Below are 24138 nucleotides of genomic sequence, written 5' to 3'. Positions count from 1 at the left end.
GCTGCATCCTCCAGCTGTTGCCTACCATTGTATGCCAGAGAACAATTGACTCTCACTTTCTGCTCAAAGGTCTTGCTCAGAACTATTAATAGAGAAGCAGGTTAGAGCTGTGCCCTTGTATGTTTTATTCTGTATAATTATATGTACAGTGCAAACTCTGTCACACTGCATCAAAATCTTTTTTACGATACAAGAAAAGGACGTGGACTAAGATTATTTTGAATTATAGTTACCACATTAGAGTTGTCAGAGATGTTTGAGGGCGTGTCGGGAATCCTCAGATGGAGGCTCTGCAGGACGTATGTTGTTTGCATCTGCAAAGTAATATAAGAGATTATTGTCAATATGAAGTAAATCTCCACTCTATGAACCACAGGATCTGTGTAATTTTAATACCGAGTATTATTCCCTCATACAAACAAGTCCCACATATCTGCATTTAAAAAGCTTGTACTGTAGTTATGAATTAAATGTCTTCCTTTTTTTCCTTTAATTTCTGAAACGGATCATTCTTACCTGGAAGTACACAGTCCAGTATGGAATAAGAGCAAAGAAAACTGGAAGGACTTTCACCAAAGCTTTTACTTCCTCCACTTTTTCCTCTGGAAACTTTCCACCATAGATCACTTTTGCACTATCAAGTAGAGCTGGTTTGTTGCTTTATAGACAAAAGAAAAAAATTACTTCAAAACTGGTGTGATTGAAGCACCAAATTAATAAAAATAAATAAATACACAGTATGGCAGAATTAGTCTTAAACCCTTGCAGTAAGAGATTTAGAGACTTACTCTTTAACAATAGCAGTTTTAGAAATACGAAATAAACTTTACATTAAATCTTATAATCCTCATCTCTGGAGAAAATGCCCTAATAAGAAATTCTTAAAAGGCGGTGAGATTGTCCAACTTAAGACGTTCAATGTCAAGTGTTTGAGCTGCTTGTGATACTTTGGTTCAAAGCCAAGTTCCAACCCTTCAGAATAATGTTTTGCCACTGGGAATGAAGATGAAGAAATGGACCAGTGGAAAAGTTATAGACGGGGATCAAAAGAAGATTTAAGATAAAGGAATATCTAAACATGCTTAAGCTGCCTTCCAGCTCACATTAGAAACAAACTATGAGAAAAACACTAAAGCTACAGCTGAAATATGTGGAAATCAAACCTCTACATCCATTTGTTACATTTATGTTTAACTAAGTTGTCTAGTATTTTTTTTTTTCACTTTAACGTTCCTGCTGAAAGCTGAAGTTCTACAAAATATTTTAAAGACTGTGAGTGAGTTGATAATTACCAAGGCTATTTTACCACAATGTTCTGATAATTGAGTTTTATGCGACATGTTTTGTCCCAACTGAAAATTAACTCAGAAATGACTGATGCATAGCCAGAACAGCTCTCACCAAAGCAAGTTGGGCTCCTTTGGTTTCTTTGAACAGCAGGCAAAGCCAAGGATCTTAAACATGTCTGAAAAGGCACTGCCATCAGCAGGTTTTTTGATGAAAACTGTTCGTCCCACAAGGAACACCAGGAAGGACACGCCGAGGCACACAGTGGGGATGATGTAGCCAGCCTCAAAGCCTACATTTTGCTGAATGTAGGCCACACCGCCCAGAGATAGAATGGCTCCTAAATTGATGCACCAGTAGAACCAGTTAAAAAATCTGCGAGTGGCCTCGGGTCCTCTGTCTTTCACCTGTGATCACACACAGAAAGGAATGAAACCAATGAGCAGATTCACGGAACAGATAAAGTAGCTAAACTTTGCAGAAGCTATGATAGAAGTTGCCTTTGAGTTGTTCAAAACGTTCAAATAATTTGTGCAACATTTTTTTTCTTAAGACTGATATTTCATTATGCTGAAGCAAAACAAATGGAAACCTTCCCAGATATTTTACATACTCTCTCATGAATGCTGTTTGCAAGTGTTCTCTTGTTTCCTTGAGTGAGTCACAGGGTCATGATTCTGTGTCACGTGGACTTTGAGCGTGTTCAAACGGTCAGCAAGACAAATGTCTTAAGATAGTTGCTGAATTATTGTGGGCATCTGGAACCTATCGTATACCCATCTCAATTCAGTTTCTGTATACAGTGCATCCAGAAAGTAGTCACAGCACTTCACTGTTTGCAGAGACTGGTGAAGGCGGCACATAAAACTGTTGGAGTCAGTCTCCCCACCATCACAAACATCTACACCTCTAGATGCAGGAAGAGGGCCACCTGCATCATGAAGGACCCCACTCACCCAGCACACACACTTTTTGCCCCGCTCCCCTCAGGAAGGAGGTTGTGGAGCATCAAGTGTAGAACCACTAGACTGAGGAACAGCTTATACCCTGAAGCTGTTAGACTCATGAATCTCTTACCAGCATAATCACTGTGAAAATAAAAATAAATAAATCACTGTAATGCCACTTGATTGTTGATATGTGCTGCTGACTATTCATGTTGCTGTGTTCATTCGTACTTATATGCTCACACAGACTCATGTTCGTGCTGCTGTTCGGCGTATTGTTTTTGTACTACTAGTGCTTAGTGTATTTCTTAGTTTATGTCTTAGATTTTTATTTTTTTTACAATTTATACTTTTGTTGGATGTAACTGGGACCCTCTGTACACAACTGTGTTACAATTGTGAATGACAAAGAAACACTGACTTTGACTTGACTTTGATTATTTCCACATTTTATTATGTTACAGCCTTATTGCAGACTGTATTAAATTAATCTCTTCAAAATTCTACACACAATACCCCTTTATGACAATGTGAAAAAATACATATTTTTAGATTTTGCAAATTTATTAAAAATAGAAAAGGAACAAAAAAGAAAAATCACATTCACGCAAGTATTCAGAGCCTTTGCCATGATGCTTAAAACTGAGCTCAGATGCATCCTGTTTCCACTGATCATCCTTGAGATATTTCTACAACTTACGGTAAATGGAGCTCACCTGTGGTAAATGCAGATGATTGGACTTTATTTGGAAAGGCACACACCTTTCTATATATGGACCCACAGTTGACAGTGCCTGTCAGAGCACAAACACCGAGCATGAAGTCAAAGGAACTGACTGTAGACCTCTGAGACAGGATTGTGTTGAGGCACAAATCTGGGGAAGAATCCAGAAACATTTCCTCATTGAGCTCAGTGGCCTCCATCATTCATAAATGGAAGATGTTTGGAACCACCAGGACTCTTCCTAGAGCTGGCCAGCCATCTAAACTGAGCGATTGGGGAGTAGGGCCTTAGTCAAGGAGGTGACCGAGAACCCGAAGGTCACTCTGTCAGAGCTCCAGCGTTCCTCTGTGGAAAGGTTATCAGGTCTCTCTTGTAAATGAGTCCTCGAGGCTCAATGGGATTTACCTGTCTAAATAAAGGTTGAATGAAAAAAGGAGAACCATCTAGAACAAAAACAACTGTTTCTGCAGCAATACACCAATCAGGCCTGTATGATAGAGTGGGTAGGCGTAAGCTACTTTTTAATAATAGGCACATGGCAGCCCATCTGGAGTCTGCCAAAAGACACCTTAAGGACTCTTGGACCATGAGAAACAAAATTCTCTGGTCTGATGAGACAAAGATTGAACTCTTTGCTGTGAAAAACCATATCATGTTGCTGCTGATCTGATCTGTTTCAATGTTGATGTGTTCATGCGTGCACATCTGCTCACAAACTCATGTTCATGTTTGTGCTGATGTTCAATGTTTTATGTTATGAGTGCTTAGTGTATATTTAGTTGATGTTTTTCTTAGTTCATATCTTAGATGTTATTACTGTTTTTCTTATACATTTTATTGTTGGATGTAACTGGGACCCTGTGTACATAATTTTGCTCCACCACATGTACCACATGAGGTGCGAATGACAATAAAGAAACTCTGACTCGGACTCTGAATACCAGGCATCATGTTTGGAGGAAACCAGGCACTGCTCATCATCAGGCCAATACCATCCCTACAGTGAAGCATGGTGACGCATGGTGGTGGCAGCATCATGCTATGGGGATGTTTTTCAGCAGCAGGAACTGGCAGACTAGTCAGGTTAGACAGAAATATGAATGCAACAATGTACAGAGACATCATGGATGAAAACCTGCTCCAGAGAGCTCTTGACCTCAGACTGGGGCGATGGCTAATTTTTCAGCAGGACAACGACCCAAAGCGCATGGCCAAGATCTCAAAAGAGTGGTTTCAGGACCACTCTGTGAAGGTCCTGGAGTGGCCAAGCCAGAGTCCAAACTTGAATTTGATTGAACAGCTCTGGAGATATCAGAAAATGGCTATACATATGTCTCCCATCCAACCTGATAGAGCTTGAGAAGTACTGCAAAGAAGAATAGGACAAACCATCTAAAGAGAGGTGTGCTCAGCCTGTGGCATCATATTCAAAAAGACTTGAGGCTGTAATTGCTGCCAAAGATGGATCAACAAAGCATTAAGTAAATTATGTGAATATTTACATAAATGTGATTTCTTAGTCATCTTTTTTTTAAATAAATTTACAAAAAGCAAAAAAAAAATTGTCACATTGTCATAATGTTGTATTTTGTGTAGGATTTTGGGGAAAGAGATTAATATCATACAATTTGGAATAAGACTAATATAATAAAATATGAAAAAAGTGAAGCCTTGAATACTTTCCAGATGCACTGTGGTTATGGCATTAGAGCTGGGGGGGGGGGGGGGGGGGGGGGGTATTCCCATCGAGTATTTTTTTGCTATTGTATTGAAACATTTATTCATATACAAGTTGACACTGAATACATTGTTTGCACTTGCAAAATGTGCATTGAAAGCATTTGATTAAAAAACACACAAAAAACTGTAATCACTCAGCCATGATGCAAACTTAATTTCAGCTTTATGAGAAGTCTCCTTCCTGAGGCCTCCTTGACACCTGTGTTGCGTTTAACAGGTGTACAACTAATCAAACTCCCCACCTGCTACAAAGACTGAACGGGTCACACAATAACTGGTTGAGTGCCAGATGTCACTCAAGACTTGCCTCCCTACCTCACAAGATAATTGGGAAACGGGAGAAGTTGCATTTTACCACAGCCTACATTTGTTTACTTTTCCAACTCCTGCAATTGCCACATAATTACACATGAGCCACAGGTCTTCAGTGCAGGTGTTTCTGAAAAAATCCTGCAGGAAGAGTAGTGCACAATATCGGCGGAAGTGTGCACCAAAATATTGTGTACAGCGTAGAATACAGATTTGCAAGTCATGTACCAGCACACAAACAAATCATTGTGTTCAAAATATTGCCCCACAGAACACGAACGCACAGCTTGCTTGATGCATGCAGAAAATTGAAACCTGCACTGGAGCTATTCTCAGACAGAGAACATCAAAGTTTACAGAACTAAGTCCAGCTCGAAAACTCCATCCATCCATTCATCACCTTTTACCCACTTCTTCCATTTTGGGTCATGGGGGTCGCCGGTGCCCATGTCCAGCAATCACTGTGTGAGGGGCGGGGTACACCCTGGACAGGTCTCCAGTCCATCATGGGGACACAGAGACAAAAGAGACAAACAACCATTCACTCTCACACTCACACCTAGGAACAATTTAGAGTTACCAATCAGCCTAAGGGTGCATTCACACCAGCCCTGTTTAGTCCGCTTTAATCGAACTCTAGCTCGTTTTCCTAGAAAGTCCGGTTCGTTTAGGGAGGTGTGAACGCGCCATCGAACTCTGGCCCGGGCTAAAACCTAGGTCTCGGTCCGGTAGAAGCGAACTCCAGCGCGGTTTGAGTGCAGTGTGAATGTAAACAGACCGGGCCCCGCTCCGCAGGACAAAAACACGCATTTCTCTGACCTTATATGGAGCCGTCAGCTGCCTTGTGTGAAAAACAGTATTCTCCATGGTCTTCTGTCTCATCTTCTGCTCATGCTGAGTCCATTTTTAAAAAATGACAAAATATAACTCCTAAAACTGCTAAAACTTGATGCCACTTCGTTTTGTTTTTATTTACAGAAGAAGACGTGTCTTTAGAGGTTTTTGTGTCGTTTCTTTCAGTAGTTCTGGGTGCAGCGCCCCCACAGGCGAGCAGGGGAATAGGTTGGTTCAACAGGTTGACTCGACTGCACAGTGCAGTGTGAATGCAAACACACCAGCTCAAATGTAAACAAAAGCTCATGAATATTGATCCCCAACCGAACCAAGTCTACCGGACTATCTGGCGTGAAAACGACCTAACATGCATGTTTTTGGTCTGTGGGAGGAAACCGGAGCACCTGGAGAAAACCCACGAATGCACGGAGAGAACATGCAAACTCCACCCAGAGAGGCCCCCAAACCGGGATTTGAACCAGGGACCTGCTCGCTGAGAGGCAGTGGCTCTACCAGTTGCACCACCATGCTGCCCGCTTTAAAACTCAAATTATTAATGTTTTTCGACTGTCTTCATTTCAAAAGTAGATTGATTAGAAATGTGGGAGTGGCTGCCAAGGTGGATACAAAGCAGACCAAGACAAGTTTGCTGTCAGTTTTGTTCTGTCTCAAACTTGTACTTAACGCAGACAAAACCAAAGGGATGTTGTTTTCAAACAGGAAGTCGGTCCCAGAAGCCCTTACTTCTATTTTATCTTCAAATGGTGCTCCTAGAGTTTGTCGATTTCTACAAATACTTGGGTATATCTTGGTCGATTCGCATCTCTCTTTTAAGCCCCACGTGGAAAACCTAGTAAGGAAACTGAAAGTTAAATTGTTTATTTTTTCCATAAATACATCCCGTCTATGAATGTTAGGAAACACCTTGTAACTGCAGCTTTCCTTCCCTCCATTGACTAAGAAGATATTACATGAACACCCCTGCAAGCACCCTGCAGATGTTGGATGCTGTCTATCATGGTGCGCTAAGATTCATAACTGGCTGTAACTATCATACCCATCACCCTGTATTCACTGGTTAACTGGACATCATTAACTTCACTTAGACTCTCTCACTGGTACATCTTTAAATCATTTCTTGGTCCGTTTCCTTCATACATCTCCTCCTACATGTCTCTGCGTGAGTGCAGCTACAGCGTGCACTCTCAGGACATTATTACCTGCAGTGTTCCCTCAGTGAGAACTGAACTTGGCAAAAAAAAGCCTTCTCCTACTCCGCTCCCTGGAATATCTTGCAAAAATATCTGAAGTTCTCGACCTTGACCTCTCTAAGTGGCTTTAAGAAGCTGTTAAGTTCCTGGCAAAAATCAATGTAGACATGTTCCTGTTTTTAGTTTTCTACATCTCTTTACAACCTAGCTGTGTTTGTTTAGTTTTATATATATATATAATATATATATATATATATATATATATATATATATATATAATTTCTTCCACTTATTTTCAATTTGTATGCTTTCTTTTATGATTGTCTACTGTTGTCATCATTCTTTGTTTAAAACAGGTCTCTCTTGTAAATGAGTCCTCGAGGCTCACAGAGACTAATCTGTATCAATAAAAGTTGAACAAATGAGTGTGGGCATAAATTCACAACAAAACAATGTACACAACCTAGAATAAGGTTTTTCAAGCCAAGACGACAAAAACAAGAGTTATTTTGGGGGTGAAAACACAAACAGGATTAAATTGGTAAACTAAACATTCAGTGACAGTATTTTAAAGAGTAACTGAAATATCAAGCAGCACGGTGGCACAACTGGTAGAGCTGCTGCCTCTCAATGAGCAGGTCCTTGGTTCAAACCCCGGTCCAGGGGCCTTTCTGGGTGGAGTTTGCATGTTCTCTCCGTGCATGCGTAGATTTTCTCCAGGTACTCCGGTTTCCTCCCACAAACCAAAAACATACATGTTAGGCTGATTGGTAACTCTAAATTGTCCCTAGGTGTGAGTGAGAGAGTGAATTGTTGTTTGTCTCGTTTGTCTCTATGTGGCCCTGTGATGGACTGGAGACCTGTCCAGGGTGTACCCCGCCCCTCGCACAGTGATTGCTGGACATGGGCACCGGCGACCCCCGTGACCCAAAATGGAATAAGTGTGTAAAGATAATGGATGGATGGATGAAATATCCAAAACATTCTCAAACTCAACATATCAGAAGTCTGACGCTTGGTCAGACCGCCCTCTGCTGCATTGCAATATCACATGACACTGTCATTCAAGTGTTTCTCTTTTAACTGTGAGTAAATTATACATTTAGTACAAACAAGATTAAGTTAGCTGTGACATAACTATGGTTTTACATTACGTTCAATTGGCAAAACAGTTGTCGACAGTCTTCAGTGGCCTCAATTAGCCAACGCAATGCTTTACTTTTCACCCAAATTTTAATTTTAAACATCACATTACATATCTAATAAAAAAGCAAAAATGTACTCCAAGTTTTTTGTATAGACTTAAATCATGGTTTTCTATTTGTTCCCGTAAGTGGCTTGTAACAAGGTTGATTTTATCACAGCTGGACTACGGAGACACAATCTATAGATTTGCCTCCCCCATTACCTTAGCCAACATGGACTCCATTTACCATGAGGTATGTAACAGGATCACCCTTTAGAACTCACCATTGTACTTTATATACCTTTGCTGAACTTTCTTCTTCAAAGGATGAAACATTGGTATATTTTCATATGAGACTAACTTGTATAAATAAAGGTTGAATGAATATACAATATGAGAAAATTACCATCTACTCCAAGTTCATGTGGCAGCACGACAGCTCAGTGGTTAGCACTGTTGCCTCACAGCAAGAAGATCCTGCGTTCAATCCCCGGTTGGACCTGGGGTCCTTCTATGTGGAGTTTGCAAGTTCTTCTCGTGCTCACGTGGGGTTTTCTCCGGGTACTTCGGTTTCCGACCACAGACCAAAAACATGCATGTTAGTCTGCCTTCAGGCCCAGGCCTCCCTTGCAAGAGAGATCTGTGATCTCAAGGGGATTTGCCTGGTTAAATAAAGGTTAATAACATAAAATTTGATTACAGAACACACACAGCCTCTGGGCCAGTGATGGTTGTGGTTTAAAGGTACCCTTTGTGCGCACAGAGTCGGGAAAGATGAGTTTGTCTGATTTTGGCCTGTGGTCTTGGCTAGGGGTGCACCGATTTCAATTTTCAGGCCGATCACCGATCACCGATTTTTTGAAAGTCTGAACTGCCGATTCCGATTTTGGCCGATACCGATTTTTTTTTATAAGCAACAGTGTCAGGTGTTACAAGATCACAATGCACCTTCAATTTACCAATCTTATTTTATTGTAAAACATACCCTTGAAAAATACCCTAGAAACAATACAAACTTGTTGTTTTAACTTGTCATGAGGTAGTATTCTGAAATATAAATGAAGTTTACACAATTTTTGTTAAAACTATAAAATTAACTAAAAAAAAATGTTCAGTTCCTTCAACTCTTTCACTTGTTACATTTAAAAAAAAAAAAAGATAATGCAACAAGTGTAACATTTTCAAGTCAGTGGGTAATAAGAACTAACACTGGTAAGTTAGTTCTCACAGACTTATTCCAGTCACTTTCATTAGTGGCAGGTTTTTCTTGATGAACAAAAGCATTTCTGCTTTGTCACCAGACAGGCGACTTCTTTTCTCATCTACTACATGTCCAGCCAAGCTAAACAGGCGCTCGCTTTCAACGCTTGTGCATGGGGCAGAGAGATAGGTTCGGGCAAGTAGAGCAAGATGAGGGAAACGATTTTCATTGATCTTCCAGTAGACCAATGGGTCCTGGCTCCTTTCAACAGGAACCTCAGATAGGTAGTTCTGTACCTGCATAGCTGAAGGGCTGGCCAGCTGTTGCTCCTGTTCAATGTTCTCCTTTAAGATTTCGTCGTGAGCTGCAAACAGTAGACTACGCCTTTTGGCTGCAGGTTCATCTATAGCAGGAGGTCCCACTTCAGAGGATGTTCCTGCAGCAGGTGTGCATCTGGTCTCCCCCTCTGCAAGTTTGGTCAAAAGGAGCAGTTTCACGTCATCTTTCACCTCTGCTGAGAAGTAGCGATTCTTGTACCTTGTTTTGCATAAACAAAGAAAGATGGGTCAATCATTGTGTTTTGTATACATTAACAGTTTTTATGACTTGCATGTAAATAAAGAAATGCATTTCAATCAATAAATTTTTATTTTTAATTTAATTTAAATGTTTGTTGAAATATAGCAGTAGGCTAAAAGTCATTATGGCTAAAATAGAATGTTAATAGTTACTTGCCTTGGATCCAGAACAGTGGCCAAGCTGTACAGGGGCTCATGCTCAATGTTGCTGAATCTTCTCACAACAGCCTCCAGCAGCGTAGCTTTGGCTGTACCCACGCCACGGTCTGTGCTCGCTTGCCTCTCCAAAATCCGCTTGAGTGCAGTGATGGCTGGGATGACATCTGCTGCTGTAGCTGTTGATGAGCTAATCTCCTTTGTGAGTTCCTCAAAAGGTGCAAGAATGGTGAGCACATTGTCCAGTAGCTCCCACTGGTGTGCTGTGAGTGTGGCTGGTAACTCGTGCTCAGCAGCATACACGCCAATAGCACGTCTCTGCTCCAACAGCGACTGCAGCATGTAGACTGTGCTGTTCCACCTCGTTGAAACGTCTTGCTGTAATCGTTTCCTGGGTTGACCTAACTGTGTCTGTATGTCATAAAGTCGGGAATAGGCAAGTGATGAATGCTTAAAATGTCCAACAATTCTCCTTCCTGTTGCCACCATGTCTGTGATGCTGCGCTGCGCCAGCTGTCCCTCATTTACAACCAGTTGCAGTGTGTGTGCCAGGCAGGGTAAACTTTTCAGGTTGATATCATCCAGCGCTTTGGCCATATTACGAGCATTATCCCGTAAAACAACGTGAACTCTTCCATGATCGATTTCCCAGTGATTCAGCATCGCCTTAAACTCTGCTGATAAATTGGCCGCAGTGTGAGACCCTGCCATTTCTTTACAGTTTAAGAGTACTTGATGACGTTCGAACTGTTCGTCAATCCACTGTGCAGTAAAACTTAACATGGACATTAAACTTACATCAGAAGTCCAGATGTCTGTTGTAAAGCTGAGTGTATTTGTATTAGCTTTTAGCAGGCTGCGGGTGTCTCTCGAAACTTGGCTGAACAACTCCGGTAATGCAACATCAGAAAAATATTTCCGACTCGGCATATTATATCGTGGGCACACGTGCTGCATCAAGCTTCTAAAACCTTTGTCCTCAACGACTGAAAATGGCTGGTTGTCTAATGCCATGAACTCCATCACTTTCCTCGTGGTAGCTTTGCTCTTTTCGTTGCTCATAAAAGCTAACAGCGACCCACCGACTGCCTCTTTGTTAGCGCTAGCTTTAGCATTAGCCTTAGCTTGGTTGCTCTCTTCAAACATTGCATACTTGGCGGCGTGGTGATTTCTTAAATGGCGAACGAGGTTTGTTGTATTAAAGGTTTTGGTGGTGGCTCCACCACGACTTACTTCGGCTTTACACGAATTGCAAATTGCGATCTTTGGCTCATTTTCTTTTACAGCGTAGAACTTCCAAACCGACGACATGGCTGCTCCGAGTGACCTGTGTGTGAGCTCTCACAGTGGAGCAAAAGGGGACAGCAGCTGATTTTCAGACCTTTCCGGAGGCAGATAAGATCGGTGGATAAAATCGGCTTCTCATTTAAAGATCGGCCGATCGCCGATCTCCCCAAATTAAGGAAATCGGGGCCGATCGATCGGCCGGCCGATTTATCGGTGCACCCCTAGTCTTGGCATGATCTGCAGCTTAAGTTGAGGTTGGAGTCTTTTATTCTTTTATCTAGTTTTAAATTAAAACTGTCAGAGGTTTTAGTCACATCGTGCACCTGCAACATTATGTCTCAAATTGTGATATATTTTAAACTTGCATTGTATTTTATGACTTATTACCGGATGTTTTGTTACAACTACTTTAATATTACCATTACTGTTATTAAGACTGTTGCTGTAAATGGCTTGTTTGCACTGTGAACATTTTCCAGGACATCTATGTAAAAGAGATCAATAATTTCAACGCATTTCTTTCCTGGTAAAATTAAGATAATTTTTTTTTTTAAAAAGTCTAGTTTTTCTCGTCTCGTGTAAATACTTTTTTAAAGGAGAACTGGAAGCCCACAAAAACAACGTCACAGTACTGTCGCATGACATTGCGCCCAGTACAAACTGTCACATCTGCCCAGCTGCAGAGTCACTCTACAAGTAAAACACACTCACCAACCTTGTGTGGAGAGACAGATGGTTAGAAATCAACCTGTAAAATGGAGCTGCGCTGCTTGTTGGTCACTGAAGTCACAAACACTCATAATTTAGTGAGACTGACTGCAAACTGAAAAGATGCATATTTTCTCATAACTACTATTACCAGTAGTCAACTACCTTATGGGAGTGAGACACTACCATGATTGACAACCTGAAGATCGTGGATTGTTGTTGTTCACAAGTTTTGTCTTGCTATGCAAACAAAGACTAATCAAGTGAAGAATGTGAGTATCTGTCCTGTCTTTTTGAATTATCTGTGCATTCCTCAATCAGTTTTCTTTGAGCAGATTGATTTTTCATTTGTTTGTTTGTTTTTCTTCCCTAAATGCAGCACATCCTATAATCTCCACAGTCAATAGATTTATCAAATTTTAACTCTCAAGCTTTCCCCGCGTCTTTTGCATCGAAGAAGAACTCTACCTACACATTACCTGCACTCAGTTAAGTGACCCCTCGCTTGTTTGCATTGCATATTAGGATGGAGACAAATCCTCGACTAAACCAAAGGTTTCTGATACAATTATCAAAATAGTTTCTGGGTTCACAGCAGCAAGGAGCTCACTTTAGCTCAAATATCCAAACAGCAGGAAACATTTATCAATTAAAGTAGCTGCAGCAGTCAGCTCTGATTCACAGATGAGCTCAGAAACTATACTGAAGCAATAAATGACTAATTGCAAATGATGTCATGTTCTGGTAAGGTCAACACAAATGACCTGGTTTAAATTATAATAAGTTTATTAATTCAAGCCATGTGGGTGACCAATGCTCCACTATCAAATGTGCACCTCCTCCCTCTTCATTACAGAACTGAGGACATACCGTAGGTATATTTTATTTTTCTGTCATCTATCAGCCCTTGTGAGGTACAAAACTATGTGTTTTGATATGCTAATTTCCAAAGCTTCAAAACAATGTAAAAAGTACTGGGAGAAAATAACATTATCAATCTAACAGCTCTTATTTTGCAAGCTTACAAAGTCAAATTTAATTCAAGAAGTAAAACGAACTTTGATTTATCATTACATGAAAAATCTATAGCTGAATAAAGCTAGGTGAAGCAGACACTGTGTAAAATGTGCCAGCAGAGAAAGTTTTCTTCAGTGAGATAAGATTTTACTAAAATAACCAGGCCTACCGGGTTCAATATTATTCAGATAGAATCTGAGCTTTTTGTGACCATGTATAACCACTCTCCTAATGACACTAATTCATTCCACTTGTCCTTGTACTGTAGAGGAAGTGTGCAAGTATAAATATATTTTATTTATGAGCACAAAATTATTGATGCTCCTACACTTAGATTGACGAGAAGAATTTTGCAAATCTTCAAAAAAATTTGCAATTCATTGACATTTCAACAGTTCTATTATAGGTCATTTTTAATGATAGACCCAAATTAGAATGTATTTATTGCCCACCACCATAAAAGATGGGCATCATGTATTTAATTACCTGAGAAAATGTAAATATACAGTACTATCATCTACAATTGATAATATTGTCGAATAAAGTTAAGAATCTGAAGAAATCTCTGATCTCAAGCATCAACGCTGAAATTAATTACTGGATGTGATCTTTAAAACCTCAGGGGCCACAGCATCAAAACCAGGTTTGATTCTGTTGTGGGCATGTGTGGGCTCAGAAACACTTCCACAAATCACTCTACTGTTTTCTATGCCATCCAGAGACTGGTTAAAGCTTTTTTAATACAAAAAGTAAGCCAAATGTGAACACCATCCAGAAACTCAGACATCTTCTCTGTGCCAAATATATTTTAAAATGAAGTGAGGCAAAGCAGAAAAACATTCTGTGCTCAGACAAATCAAAATGTGAAATTTGTTGTGAAAACCTCTTCCTTAATTCATACTAAACTAATCCATATTAAAGAAAAGACAGACCATCCAGCCAGTTATAGGAACACAGTTCAAAATACTACCTCTCTGATGCCGTATGAAGGGACATTACTACCTATGGTACATTTACGTATGCAGCTTACAGCTGGACAGTAACCATCAGTTCAGAAAAGTATATACTGTTGTGACGTGTCCCTGTGTCAATTATGTACATGTGTGTCTAACTCATACACTCTCCCTCTGAACAGCTGATCGGCCAGAAGCTGTTTAAAAGGACCACGCTCCGCCTGCTGGACGAGCGAGGGAGGCCAGAGGAGACGTTGGTCTGATGGTTGTTGGTTTTGTTCTCCAGCCTCGCTTCAGCCACAGATTATTGCACTTTGTCACCGTCTTGTTGTTGAGCTATTTGTTGTTGGGAGTGGGAGTCACCCGTGTAGTTTAAGTTAATAATTTTTGGTTGTAGGATTAGTCCCTGGAGCATAGGATGAGGGGAGCAGCCCGAATCCGACGGTCAACTGCTGGCTGGTCCGGGGCTTCTCCCTCTTTTGTTTGTTTTAACCAGACCTCCCAGTCTGCATTTATGTTCAGATGACTGACTGATAATCAAAGCTTTGTCTAAATTGTACAGTCGTATGGGCTTCATATGTTGTGCGTCCTGTCATTTATTCCTGGACTTATCAGGACCATAGCATACAGTATTTGGGGGCTCGTCCGATCCAAAGATGTTTCAATAACATTTACTGGGACTTGTTTGGTTCCTGAAGTGTTTAATAACTTGTTTGGTTCCTGAAGTGTTTAATAACTTGTTTGGTTCCTGAAGTGTTTAATAACTTGTTTGGGTGCTCAGTTAATTCGTGGCATATTTCTAGGCCCGTCCTGTCACTGTGACTGTTGACGGTTTGTTTGCAGAGTGTCATTTTGGGTGACGTGTTTGGTCACACTCTATGTTGGTGAGACGTGTCAGCGTCTTGTGTCGGGATGCTGTGGTGTGGTCGTCTGGGCTTCATATGTTATGTGTCCTGCCATTTGTTCCTGGACTTATCAGGACCACAACAAAAAGAAAATATATATGCAGCTGTTACAGCTTTTGTTAAAAGTAGAGGGAATGTTTCAGAGAGGTAAACATGGCCTATCCAAACTTATTTTAATGTGCTGCTGCCAGTATACTGTATTTTAAATTACTTTAAGCACTTAAATATTCCATCCATTATCTTTTTACCCGCTTATTCCATTTTTGGGTCACGGGGGTCACCGGTGCCCATGTCCAGCTATCACTGTGCGAGGGGCGGGGTACACCCTGGACGGGTCACAAGTCCATCACAGGGACACGTAGAGACAAACGAGACAAACAACCATTCACTCTCTCACTCACACCTAGAGACAATTTAGAGTTACCAATCAGACTAACATATGTTTTTGGTCTGTGGGAGGAAACCGGATTACCTGGAGAAAACCCACGCATGCACGGAGAGAACATGCAAACTCCACCCAGATAGGCCCGCGGACTGGGATTTGAACCAGGGACCTGCTCGCTGAGAGGCAGCAGCTCTACTAGTTGCGCCACTGTGCTTACTTAAAAATTGTAAAAATAATAAATAATAATAATAAGTTTCAACATTTGACATGCAAACTAAAATGTTTGCACTAACAGTAACCACACTTTAATTCTGTTAAACACAAAATAAATGTAACGTGTAGCACAGAGATTCCAGATTAGTTGTAGGCAGTTTCTAAGAAGCTACTTAATTTAGTTTGGTTATTTACCCATTTTTTAAAGTCATGACAAGCTCCTAAAACAAGCTCTTAAACATTCAGAAAAACAGTACCCCAATAATTTTAACCCAAAAGTCCCATTCTGATACAAAAATGTCCCCATGACTCCTCAAAAACACCACATGTCTACACATATCTCTTGCAACTGTTGGTGCTAGATTATTGTGTATTGTGTGTATTTAGTCCTGTTTGGTGCAAAGCATAAATAATTATTTGAAAAAAGGGACACAATAGCAATGTGTGTCTTCTCTGTCTCATGAACTTGTAAGCATAACAAGATAATTTTTTAAGCTATTCCACCTCTCCTTTAGTGCAAACTGAACGGTAAACAGTAACTGAGGAAGCGTGATGTGAAGGGAGTGACATGTCATGGTACACAGGAAGTCCAATCACATCAGACCTCTATAATCACACACTGCATACCTGATTATATATGGGCCAGACAATAAACTGTTGTAATAACCAGAACCTTTAGCAACTATATAAAAAAAACTTCACGTCTACTGGTATAAAAGTTCAAAAATATAGTTTATACTTCACCTGATCTGCTCCAAATGGAGTGATGTTGGACTTCACAGTACCCACACCTAGTGCAATTAAGAAGAGTCCAGTATAGATTACTGGGCTACAATATGGGTCACGGATGGGGCAGTTTTTACTAGATAGAGAGGTGCCGTTTGTGCATTCAGGAGGTTGCACTGGAAACGCTTTCTCTTCTCCGCATAGGTGTATTCTTGTATTGTTGTTTGAAATAAAAGGGAAAAACAGCATGCCAATAAAATACAGGATCAAACTTGAGGCAATAGTCCAAAATTTCCCAAGGTATGCGTCTGCCAACCAGCCTCCAAAAGGTGAAATCAGGTATGTTATTCCCATGAACACCAGAGGAGCCTGGCTCGCCTGCGTTCCTTGCCAATAAAAAGGAGTACCATTAAGAAACAGAACCAGATTGGACGTGATGCCGTAGAAAGCAATCCTTTCCAGTGATTCAGCAAGCAGGACAGTTGCACACGCAAGTCTCCTTCCCTGGAAGACTGATGGTGGTGAAGGACTGTCACCTGAGTCCAATAGAGGGGTGCTCTCATCCGCATCCCTGTTGTTCGCCATCTTGATAGAAACAGCTTTAATCCCAAAAAAGTTACGTTAAACCTACAGGGGGGAAAACACAAATAGGGTTAAGTTGGTAAACTAAACAGTCAGTGACACAATTTTAAAAAGTCACTGAAAAATCACACGTGACACACTGTCTTTCAAGAGTTTCTCTTTGAAGAGTAAAATAAGACGCGGTTAAAATAAGCACTTAGTACAAACATTAAGCTAGCTGTAACATAGCTACGGTTTTACATTACCTTCAGTTGGCAAAACAGTTGTCTGCGGTCTTCAGTTCTTTCAATTAGCCAACGTAACGCTAACCGCTCAAATGTCTACTTTTTCTCGTCATGTAAATACTTTTTTTTTTTTTTTAAGGAGAACTGAGGTACACAAAAACAACGTCACAGTACTGTCGCGTGACACAGCGCCCAGCACGAACTGTCAAATCTGCGCAGCTGCAGTGTCGATCTATAAGTGCACCGCACTCACCAACGTCGCGTAAAGAAACGTAGAACGGTCTATCCGTATGACTTTTAAATTAGTTCAGTTTACGCATGCGACGTACATCCTCAGAAGAAAGAAGGAAGTGTTCGCGCGTTTCCTTCTTCTATTTCATATTATTATTCCCAGCATTTTCAAGTACTTTTTTTGTCTGTACTTGATGAATACGCAGTTAAAACGCATCCCAGAAAGAGTCGTGTAATAGGAAAATCATTTTCGTTAGGTAAAATAGTTACTCTCCACCGGTCCATGTGTTTCCAGGGAATAATGTTGGAGACGGACTTGTAAACATTTGAAGCATGGTGAGCTGCAGGAGGAGGTAGCCATGAAGTAGCACAGTTAGCATCACCTGCGTTTACGGGCATGAGTCCAGGAAATGTGATAGGAGTGCAGGTTAACGAGCCAGCTGAAACTCGGAGTTTGTTTCTGTTTGTTGGGTCGTTTTTCCACCACTTACTGGGACACAGCAGCCCTTTGTGGAGATCATGAAACTACTCTTTTTAGCCCCCCTCAGTCCCAAAACCGGGAACCACACAACAGCCGAGAGAATAAGGTAATTTACTGGCTGCAACAGCTGTTTCCTAATTAGCATGTAAGCCCTGATGACAGCATAGTTAATAGTTGACTAAGTCCATTAAAACTGTTGGTGTCGGTGTGCAGCTCTTTTGGCTGCTTGCAAAGGAAGGCAACATTAATGAACCAGTATGGCTTAATTTAACATGGTTTTATTCACTGGAACTAGACTCAAACATGTGATCTTAAGTCATGTGTTGGAGGAAGTACTCACATCCTTTCTTTTAGTGAAACTACATACTGTACTGCACACATGTAAACTAGATACATGCCCTTTTCTTGAAATGCAACTACAATAACACTCGAATCTGTATGATCTATTAAAATAACTATGTATTTAGATATTACAAATCAGTTTTTTATTATTTTTTATTATGCATACTGTGTTTGTCCCCAAGATAAATATAATAAAAAAATAATACTTTTAGATTAATGCAAAATATTTAATAATACAAGACATTAAGGTAAATAATTTATAACAGCTTTCATAAGCTTTGTCACTTTTATTTTGAGTTTTGTTATTAAGCCAAGTACAACTTGCCATGTAAAGTAAATCATCCAGTCTTACAGATAGCCCTGTATTTTCATTGTTAAAGCTTCATTTCTAATGAACTGAAGCTATCCGATAAATATAATGACACATCGTGTTCATCCCGTTGTAGAAAATCATAAAAAGGCAGAAAATGAAACCAAAATTATGTGCAAATGCCTAAAATTTAGCATGAAAGCACATTTCACTACTGCACGCCAGTCATAGTCAGATGTGTTTTATGTTTCAGGTCTTACATTGAATCAGCGGGACATACTTGTGAGCTCAGAGATGCAGGGGATTTTCAGTCTCCTGCTGAGGTGGCACATCTAGTGTCGGGGACTCCTCCGTATGAAGGTGCACTGGCCATCCACGTGTTTAAAGCTGGCAGACTCCTGCTGGGTAAACATCCTTACTTTATTTACTTATGAGCTGACGTTCAAGAATTGACTTTGATCAGAAAAACAGTAGACCTGTTCTACCTCTTCTTATAAATGTAATTATTATTTTGTGCCTTGTTGGTTCTTCACTATAGATGTCCAAGTTCCTTTTGGCGTCATTTTTGGTGGAACAGACATAAATGAAGACGTGAAAGATGAACGGAAGCGTGTGGTTATGGAGCAGGTGCTACTGAAAGCCAGGTGATGTTGCTGCAAACTATTATCAGAAATAGTAGTAAGTGGGTGTATACAATTAGGTATTTATTTTATGTTTAATTCTACAGAAGTGTGCACAGTTGAATTTTCTTCCATAAATAGATAGTTCAGATCTATTAATGTGAGGTTCTGTGGAATGATTAGAATATTATATCTGTTATAAAAAGCTCTTTGAATGACCTCTGTTGGGGGTGGGTTGTTTAGCGTAGCGCTACGTTAGTATTGCCAGTAACGGGCAGTTGTCAACTGGGGACGGGGGGGTTGGTTTTGGAGTAGCTCAACGTTTGTATTGTGCGTGTTTGTCACGGTTTGGAGTCTGAGCTGAGCTGCATCAATCTCCGCTCCTCACTTCGGTTCTTTTGACGGCGGAGCGCCCTCCTTGAATAATGAAGGGGTTACAAACTGTTACAAATTTCATATTGCACAGTTATTATTGCAGAAATATTGTTATGCCCGAGGTTGCATCAGAAGTGCTACAGCTAGCTGCTAATGCACTTGTGTATGAAATGCATACAATTCTGTAAATTACTGAGTCATGCAAAATTGACAGCAGTGTAAAGATTTAATATGTGTTTGCATTAATCACTATGAAACATTTGTCATGGTTTGGTCCTAACTGGTGTTCCTCCTGCCCGGGACAGCTTTTGCTTGATTATTTTGGTCAAAATTAAACTTTATTCCTCCAAACTGAGGCTGTTCAAAGAGCTATATACAAGATGTTAACTATTCATAACCTTTCCACAAAATCCCTCTTCAGAAGAGCTGACTTCTGTCACTTTCAACGAGCACATCCTGGAAACCAAACAGCTTTTCTAAGAAAGAGAAAATAATGAAATAAGAAGAAGGAACCATTTCCCCATGCCTATCTGTAACAAAGTCATATGTTTCTTCTGAGAAAGCTCAGCTGATCCGATTTAAAATAACTTATGTTGACTGTGGCGTTATTGAAGCTTTACAGTCCTTTTTGTTATAATTTTAAACAAATATTTACAGCATATTAAGTTTATGTATAAAAGGGTGTATTAAGACGTATTTTTCCAAACTTCCTTTATAGAAGTTTGATGCAGCTGTCCACATCTCCAAGTGCAAACAGGAAGTAACCGTGACCACTTGAGTAGCTTGTTTCACATCATCAATATAAAATTAAGATGTTTTCTAATATTGTTCAATCATGTCTTTTGTTTTTTTCTCGTCTTGAACAAACTAACAAACCTAATGTGAGATTTACAGATTATAGCATGCTAACACATTGTGATCAACATTAGCCAACACAAAATGTTTATAACCGTGTTTACGTTACAGATGTGCTACAGTTGACGTGGTAGTAGCTGAGAATTGTCACGCATATGCTGAGTAACAGCACATTTTGTGATTTCTTGCAATATTGAGATTGTGCACTGTTTCATTTGGCACGTTTGCACAAAATATTTTTAACTCTGCCTCTTCTCATTGTAAGATCTTAGTTTAGCAAGTGGCAGGCGATATGTATTCCTGTAAAGAACGACAGACTTTTTTTTTTTTCTCAGAATTTATCTCAGAAATGATAAACTATAGTTTTAGTCATTAATGTAGAAAATCAGGTCTGGGTTTCTCAGCTGCTTCCTGTCCCTGATGGATGTGATGAAAGTCTGAGGCTGAGCAGCTGTAATCCAACTCCAGCTGTGAGGTTTTTTTTTCTTTTTCCAAAGTTTAGCAAAGAATACTCATCGATATCATGAGCTATGACCTGACATCCAACTCTGCCTCTTTTCATTTGAACTAAAAGTGCATGGTAGGGAATTTATCTAGTAAGTCTGGAAGTTTGAGGGCATAATTGCCTTGTTGGAGAAATGGGAGTCCAGCTCCTTCAACTTCAAACATCTCAATCCATGCAATTCCCCCTGCTTGTGCCTCTTCACACTAACTTTGATCATGAAATTCGGTCACCTCACAGAGCCCGTTGGCCCATTTAATAATGCACTGCCACACAAGCAAATTAATATGCCCCCACTGATTTTTGCCCTAAATTCCCTTCATTTTTTTCTCATTGTATTCTCTCAATGTTTGTCCCGAAAGCCCTGCTTTCATTCCCTGTTTATAGAGAATGGCTAACAATGTGACGCATTGCACGTGGGGTAACTGACACCATGTTGGAAGTTGCTATAGTTAGGTTATGTGAGTCAAACGCAAATGTGGTGTACAAAAATAAACAAGAAATGGAAAAACGTTTTTTGTGACAAGTTGTCAAGGGTTGGGAGGAATGGGTCGAGTTCAGGCTGACTAAAACAACATGGTACATTTCAGACTACTCCACGATGTGATGTCCTTCTGACATTTTCTATAGATGCTTGTTTGTTTCCACCGCTGCTGCTTTCTGTTCGTTGTGCTTCAGATTGTGTTTGATTTTAAAACACATCAAACTCATTGTCACTAATACATTTCTTGCTTTACAGAAATGTCATTTCCAGTGGTAATAACAGTGTTTTCTTGTTCCCATTCAGGTTTGCTGTTGCGTTTACCGATAAACTAAAAGAAGAGGCAGAACAGTTTTTGGTATGATTGGACTGTTTGTTTCATTTTGATTGTAAAACAGCTGGTGGTTTATTGTTGGAGACTGAAAGTGTTGCTCAGGGTGGTACAAGCAAAAGTGTTCCGCAAAAGATTAAGTAACCAAAAGTCATGCTTTGATCTGCTCTCAGACATCAGGATGGGGTTCTGAAGAGATTTTTCTTGATGATTGAGGTCGCTGATCTCAATCAACTTCAGATAAGCAAACTGTAAAGCTGTATTGACGAGTTGCATTGCAAACATGCTGATGTACTTTATGTCTAAAAATGATTTTTAAAATGTACTTTTTCACTTATATATCTGATCACTGTGCAAGGTGTTGATAATCTGATCAGACTGGGGCAGTTCTAAGTATCAGCTTTGTCAGATGAGAGGGTTGTTTTCCATCAGTTTAATTTTTCTGCTACATATATTTTTTATCTGCAGACTGTAAAAAATAGAGTAGCTACATCACCTTTTCTTGGCTACCTTTTTTAAATCTATTTGACACTATTTTGTAATTTTTTGTTTTGGGGTTCAGACGTCACTTTTTGAACAAACCTGTGAAGCTGTGAAGCTAAGCATAGTTCATTAAAATACAAATATGCAAACATATGAAAATTATTTTAAATTGTGGAACAGTGAGGCTACAAGGAGCAGAAGTCACAGTGCAGGACTTCAAGTACGTGGGGTCCACTGTCCAGGAAAATGGGGAATGTGGTAAAGAGGTGAAAAGAGAATTCAGGCAGGATGGAGTGGATGGAGAAAAGTTTCAGGAGTGATTTGTGATAATAGTGTCAGCAAAGGTCCAAAGAAAAGTTTACAAGACAGTTGTGAGACCAGCTATATTGTATGATCTGGAGACAGTGACATTGACAAGAAGACAGGAGAAAGAACTGGAAGTGGCAGAAATTAATATGTTGACATTCTCCTTAGGAGTGACAAGGCTGGATAAGATTAGGACCGAGATCATCAGAGGTGCAACACAGGTTGAACAACTGGGAGATAAAGTTGGAGAGACCAAACAGAGATGGTTTGGACATGCCAAGAGGAGGGACAGTGGGTATACTGGTAGAAGGATGTTAGAAATGCAGCTGCCAGAAAAAAGACAAAGAGGAGACCCTTTCCAAAAAATTAGAATATCATGGAAAAGTTGTTTAACTTCCATAATTCCATTCAAAAAGTTAATCTTTAATAGATGATAGATTCAGGGCCCATAATTTAAATGATTTCAAGTATTTATTTGTTTATTTTTACATAATTTGGGCTTCCAGCTCATGAAACCCACAAAAACAGGATTTCAAAAAATGAAAATATTGTGAAGACATCAGTCCACACTACTTCTCAGTTTTTACAGAAAAAAGAAAAAGAAATTAGGATCACAACAAATCAATCAAAATATGATACTTTCAAAACGATATGTCATTCTTCAATACTTGGTTGGGAATCCCTTTACTTTAATCACTGCCTTGATGCGATGTGGCATTGAGGCAATCAGCCTGTGGATTGACTGGGAGTTATGGAAGCCCAGATTTCCTTGATGCTGTCAGCTCTTCTTTGTTGTTGGGTCTGGTGCCCCTCATGTTCCTCTTGAGAATACTCCATAGATTCTCAATGGGTTTAGGTCTGGCGAGTTGTCTGGCCAGTCAAGCACTGTGACATGGGTATCAAACCAGGTTTTGGTGCTTCTGGCAGCATGGGCAGGGGCCAGGTCCTGCTGGAAGATGAAATCTGCATCTCCATACAGATCATCAGCAGAAGGAATCATGAAGTCCTCTAAAATGTTTTGGTAGACTGTTGCAGTGACTTTGGATTTAAGAAAGCAGAGTTTACAAACACCTGCACTGGACATTGCACCTCAAATCATGACTGACTGTGGATATTTCACACTGGACCTCAAGCAGTATGGGCTCTGTTCCTCATCCTTCTTCCTCCAAACCCTTGGACCTTGATTTTCAAATGAAAGGCACACTTTACTTTCATCAGAAAAAAGGACCGAGGAACCAGACAGTTGTAGACCATCTCCCGGATGCATCTGAATGTGGTGGTTTTTGAAGCTGTGACTCCCGCCTCATTCCACTCTTTCTGGATCTCTGTCAGATTCTGGAATCTTCTCTATTTGATAATCAGCTGAAGCCCACTGTCATCTATTTTGCTGGTGCATCTTCTCATGCCACACTTTGTCCTTCCACTAGACTTTCCATTGATATGCTTGGACACAGCACTCTGTGAACAGCCAGCCTCCTTAGCTATGAACTTTTATGGCTTACCCATCCTATGGAGGGTATCAATGATGGTCTTATAGGTCTTATATATGTGTATATATATATACATATATATATATATATACATATACATATATATATACATATACATATATATACATACATATATATATATATACATACATATACAT

General features: G+C 40.0%; 2 protein-coding genes across 2 annotated transcripts in view; one reads left to right on the top strand and one right to left on the bottom strand.

Annotated features, from left to right (window-relative positions):
* Nucleotides 1-17029, bottom strand: part of slc15a4 (solute carrier family 15 member 4) — a 56825-nt gene extending 39796 nt beyond the window's left edge. Inside the window, exons 1-4 of the mRNA XM_037681186.1 lie at nt 16386-17029; nt 1402-1694; nt 517-658; nt 237-314 (exon numbers count right to left, since the gene is read on the bottom strand). Of these exons, the coding sequence (XP_037537114.1) occupies nt 237-314; nt 517-658; nt 1402-1694; nt 16386-16952 (1080 nt within the window). The 5' untranslated portion in view covers nt 16953-17029. The remainder of the gene's footprint in view (nt 1-236; nt 315-516; nt 659-1401; nt 1695-16385) is intronic.
* Nucleotides 17030-17514: 485 nt separating this feature from the next.
* Nucleotides 17515-24138, top strand: part of glt1d1 (glycosyltransferase 1 domain containing 1) — a 27328-nt gene continuing 20704 nt past the window's right edge. Inside the window, exons 1-4 of the mRNA XM_037680702.1 lie at nt 17515-17991; nt 18791-18942; nt 19076-19181; nt 21677-21733. Of these exons, the coding sequence (XP_037536630.1) occupies nt 17924-17991; nt 18791-18942; nt 19076-19181; nt 21677-21733 (383 nt within the window). The 5' untranslated portion in view covers nt 17515-17923. The remainder of the gene's footprint in view (nt 17992-18790; nt 18943-19075; nt 19182-21676; nt 21734-24138) is intronic.

This window comes from Nematolebias whitei, chromosome 8 (genome assembly GCF_014905685.2).
Source record: "Nematolebias whitei isolate Nwh7 chromosome 8, NemWhi1, whole genome shotgun sequence".
NCBI lineage: Eukaryota > Metazoa > Chordata > Actinopteri > Cyprinodontiformes > Rivulidae > Nematolebias > Nematolebias whitei.
The sequence above is the reverse complement of the archived record's forward strand: the minus strand, read 5'-3'. Positions and strand labels throughout refer to the sequence as shown.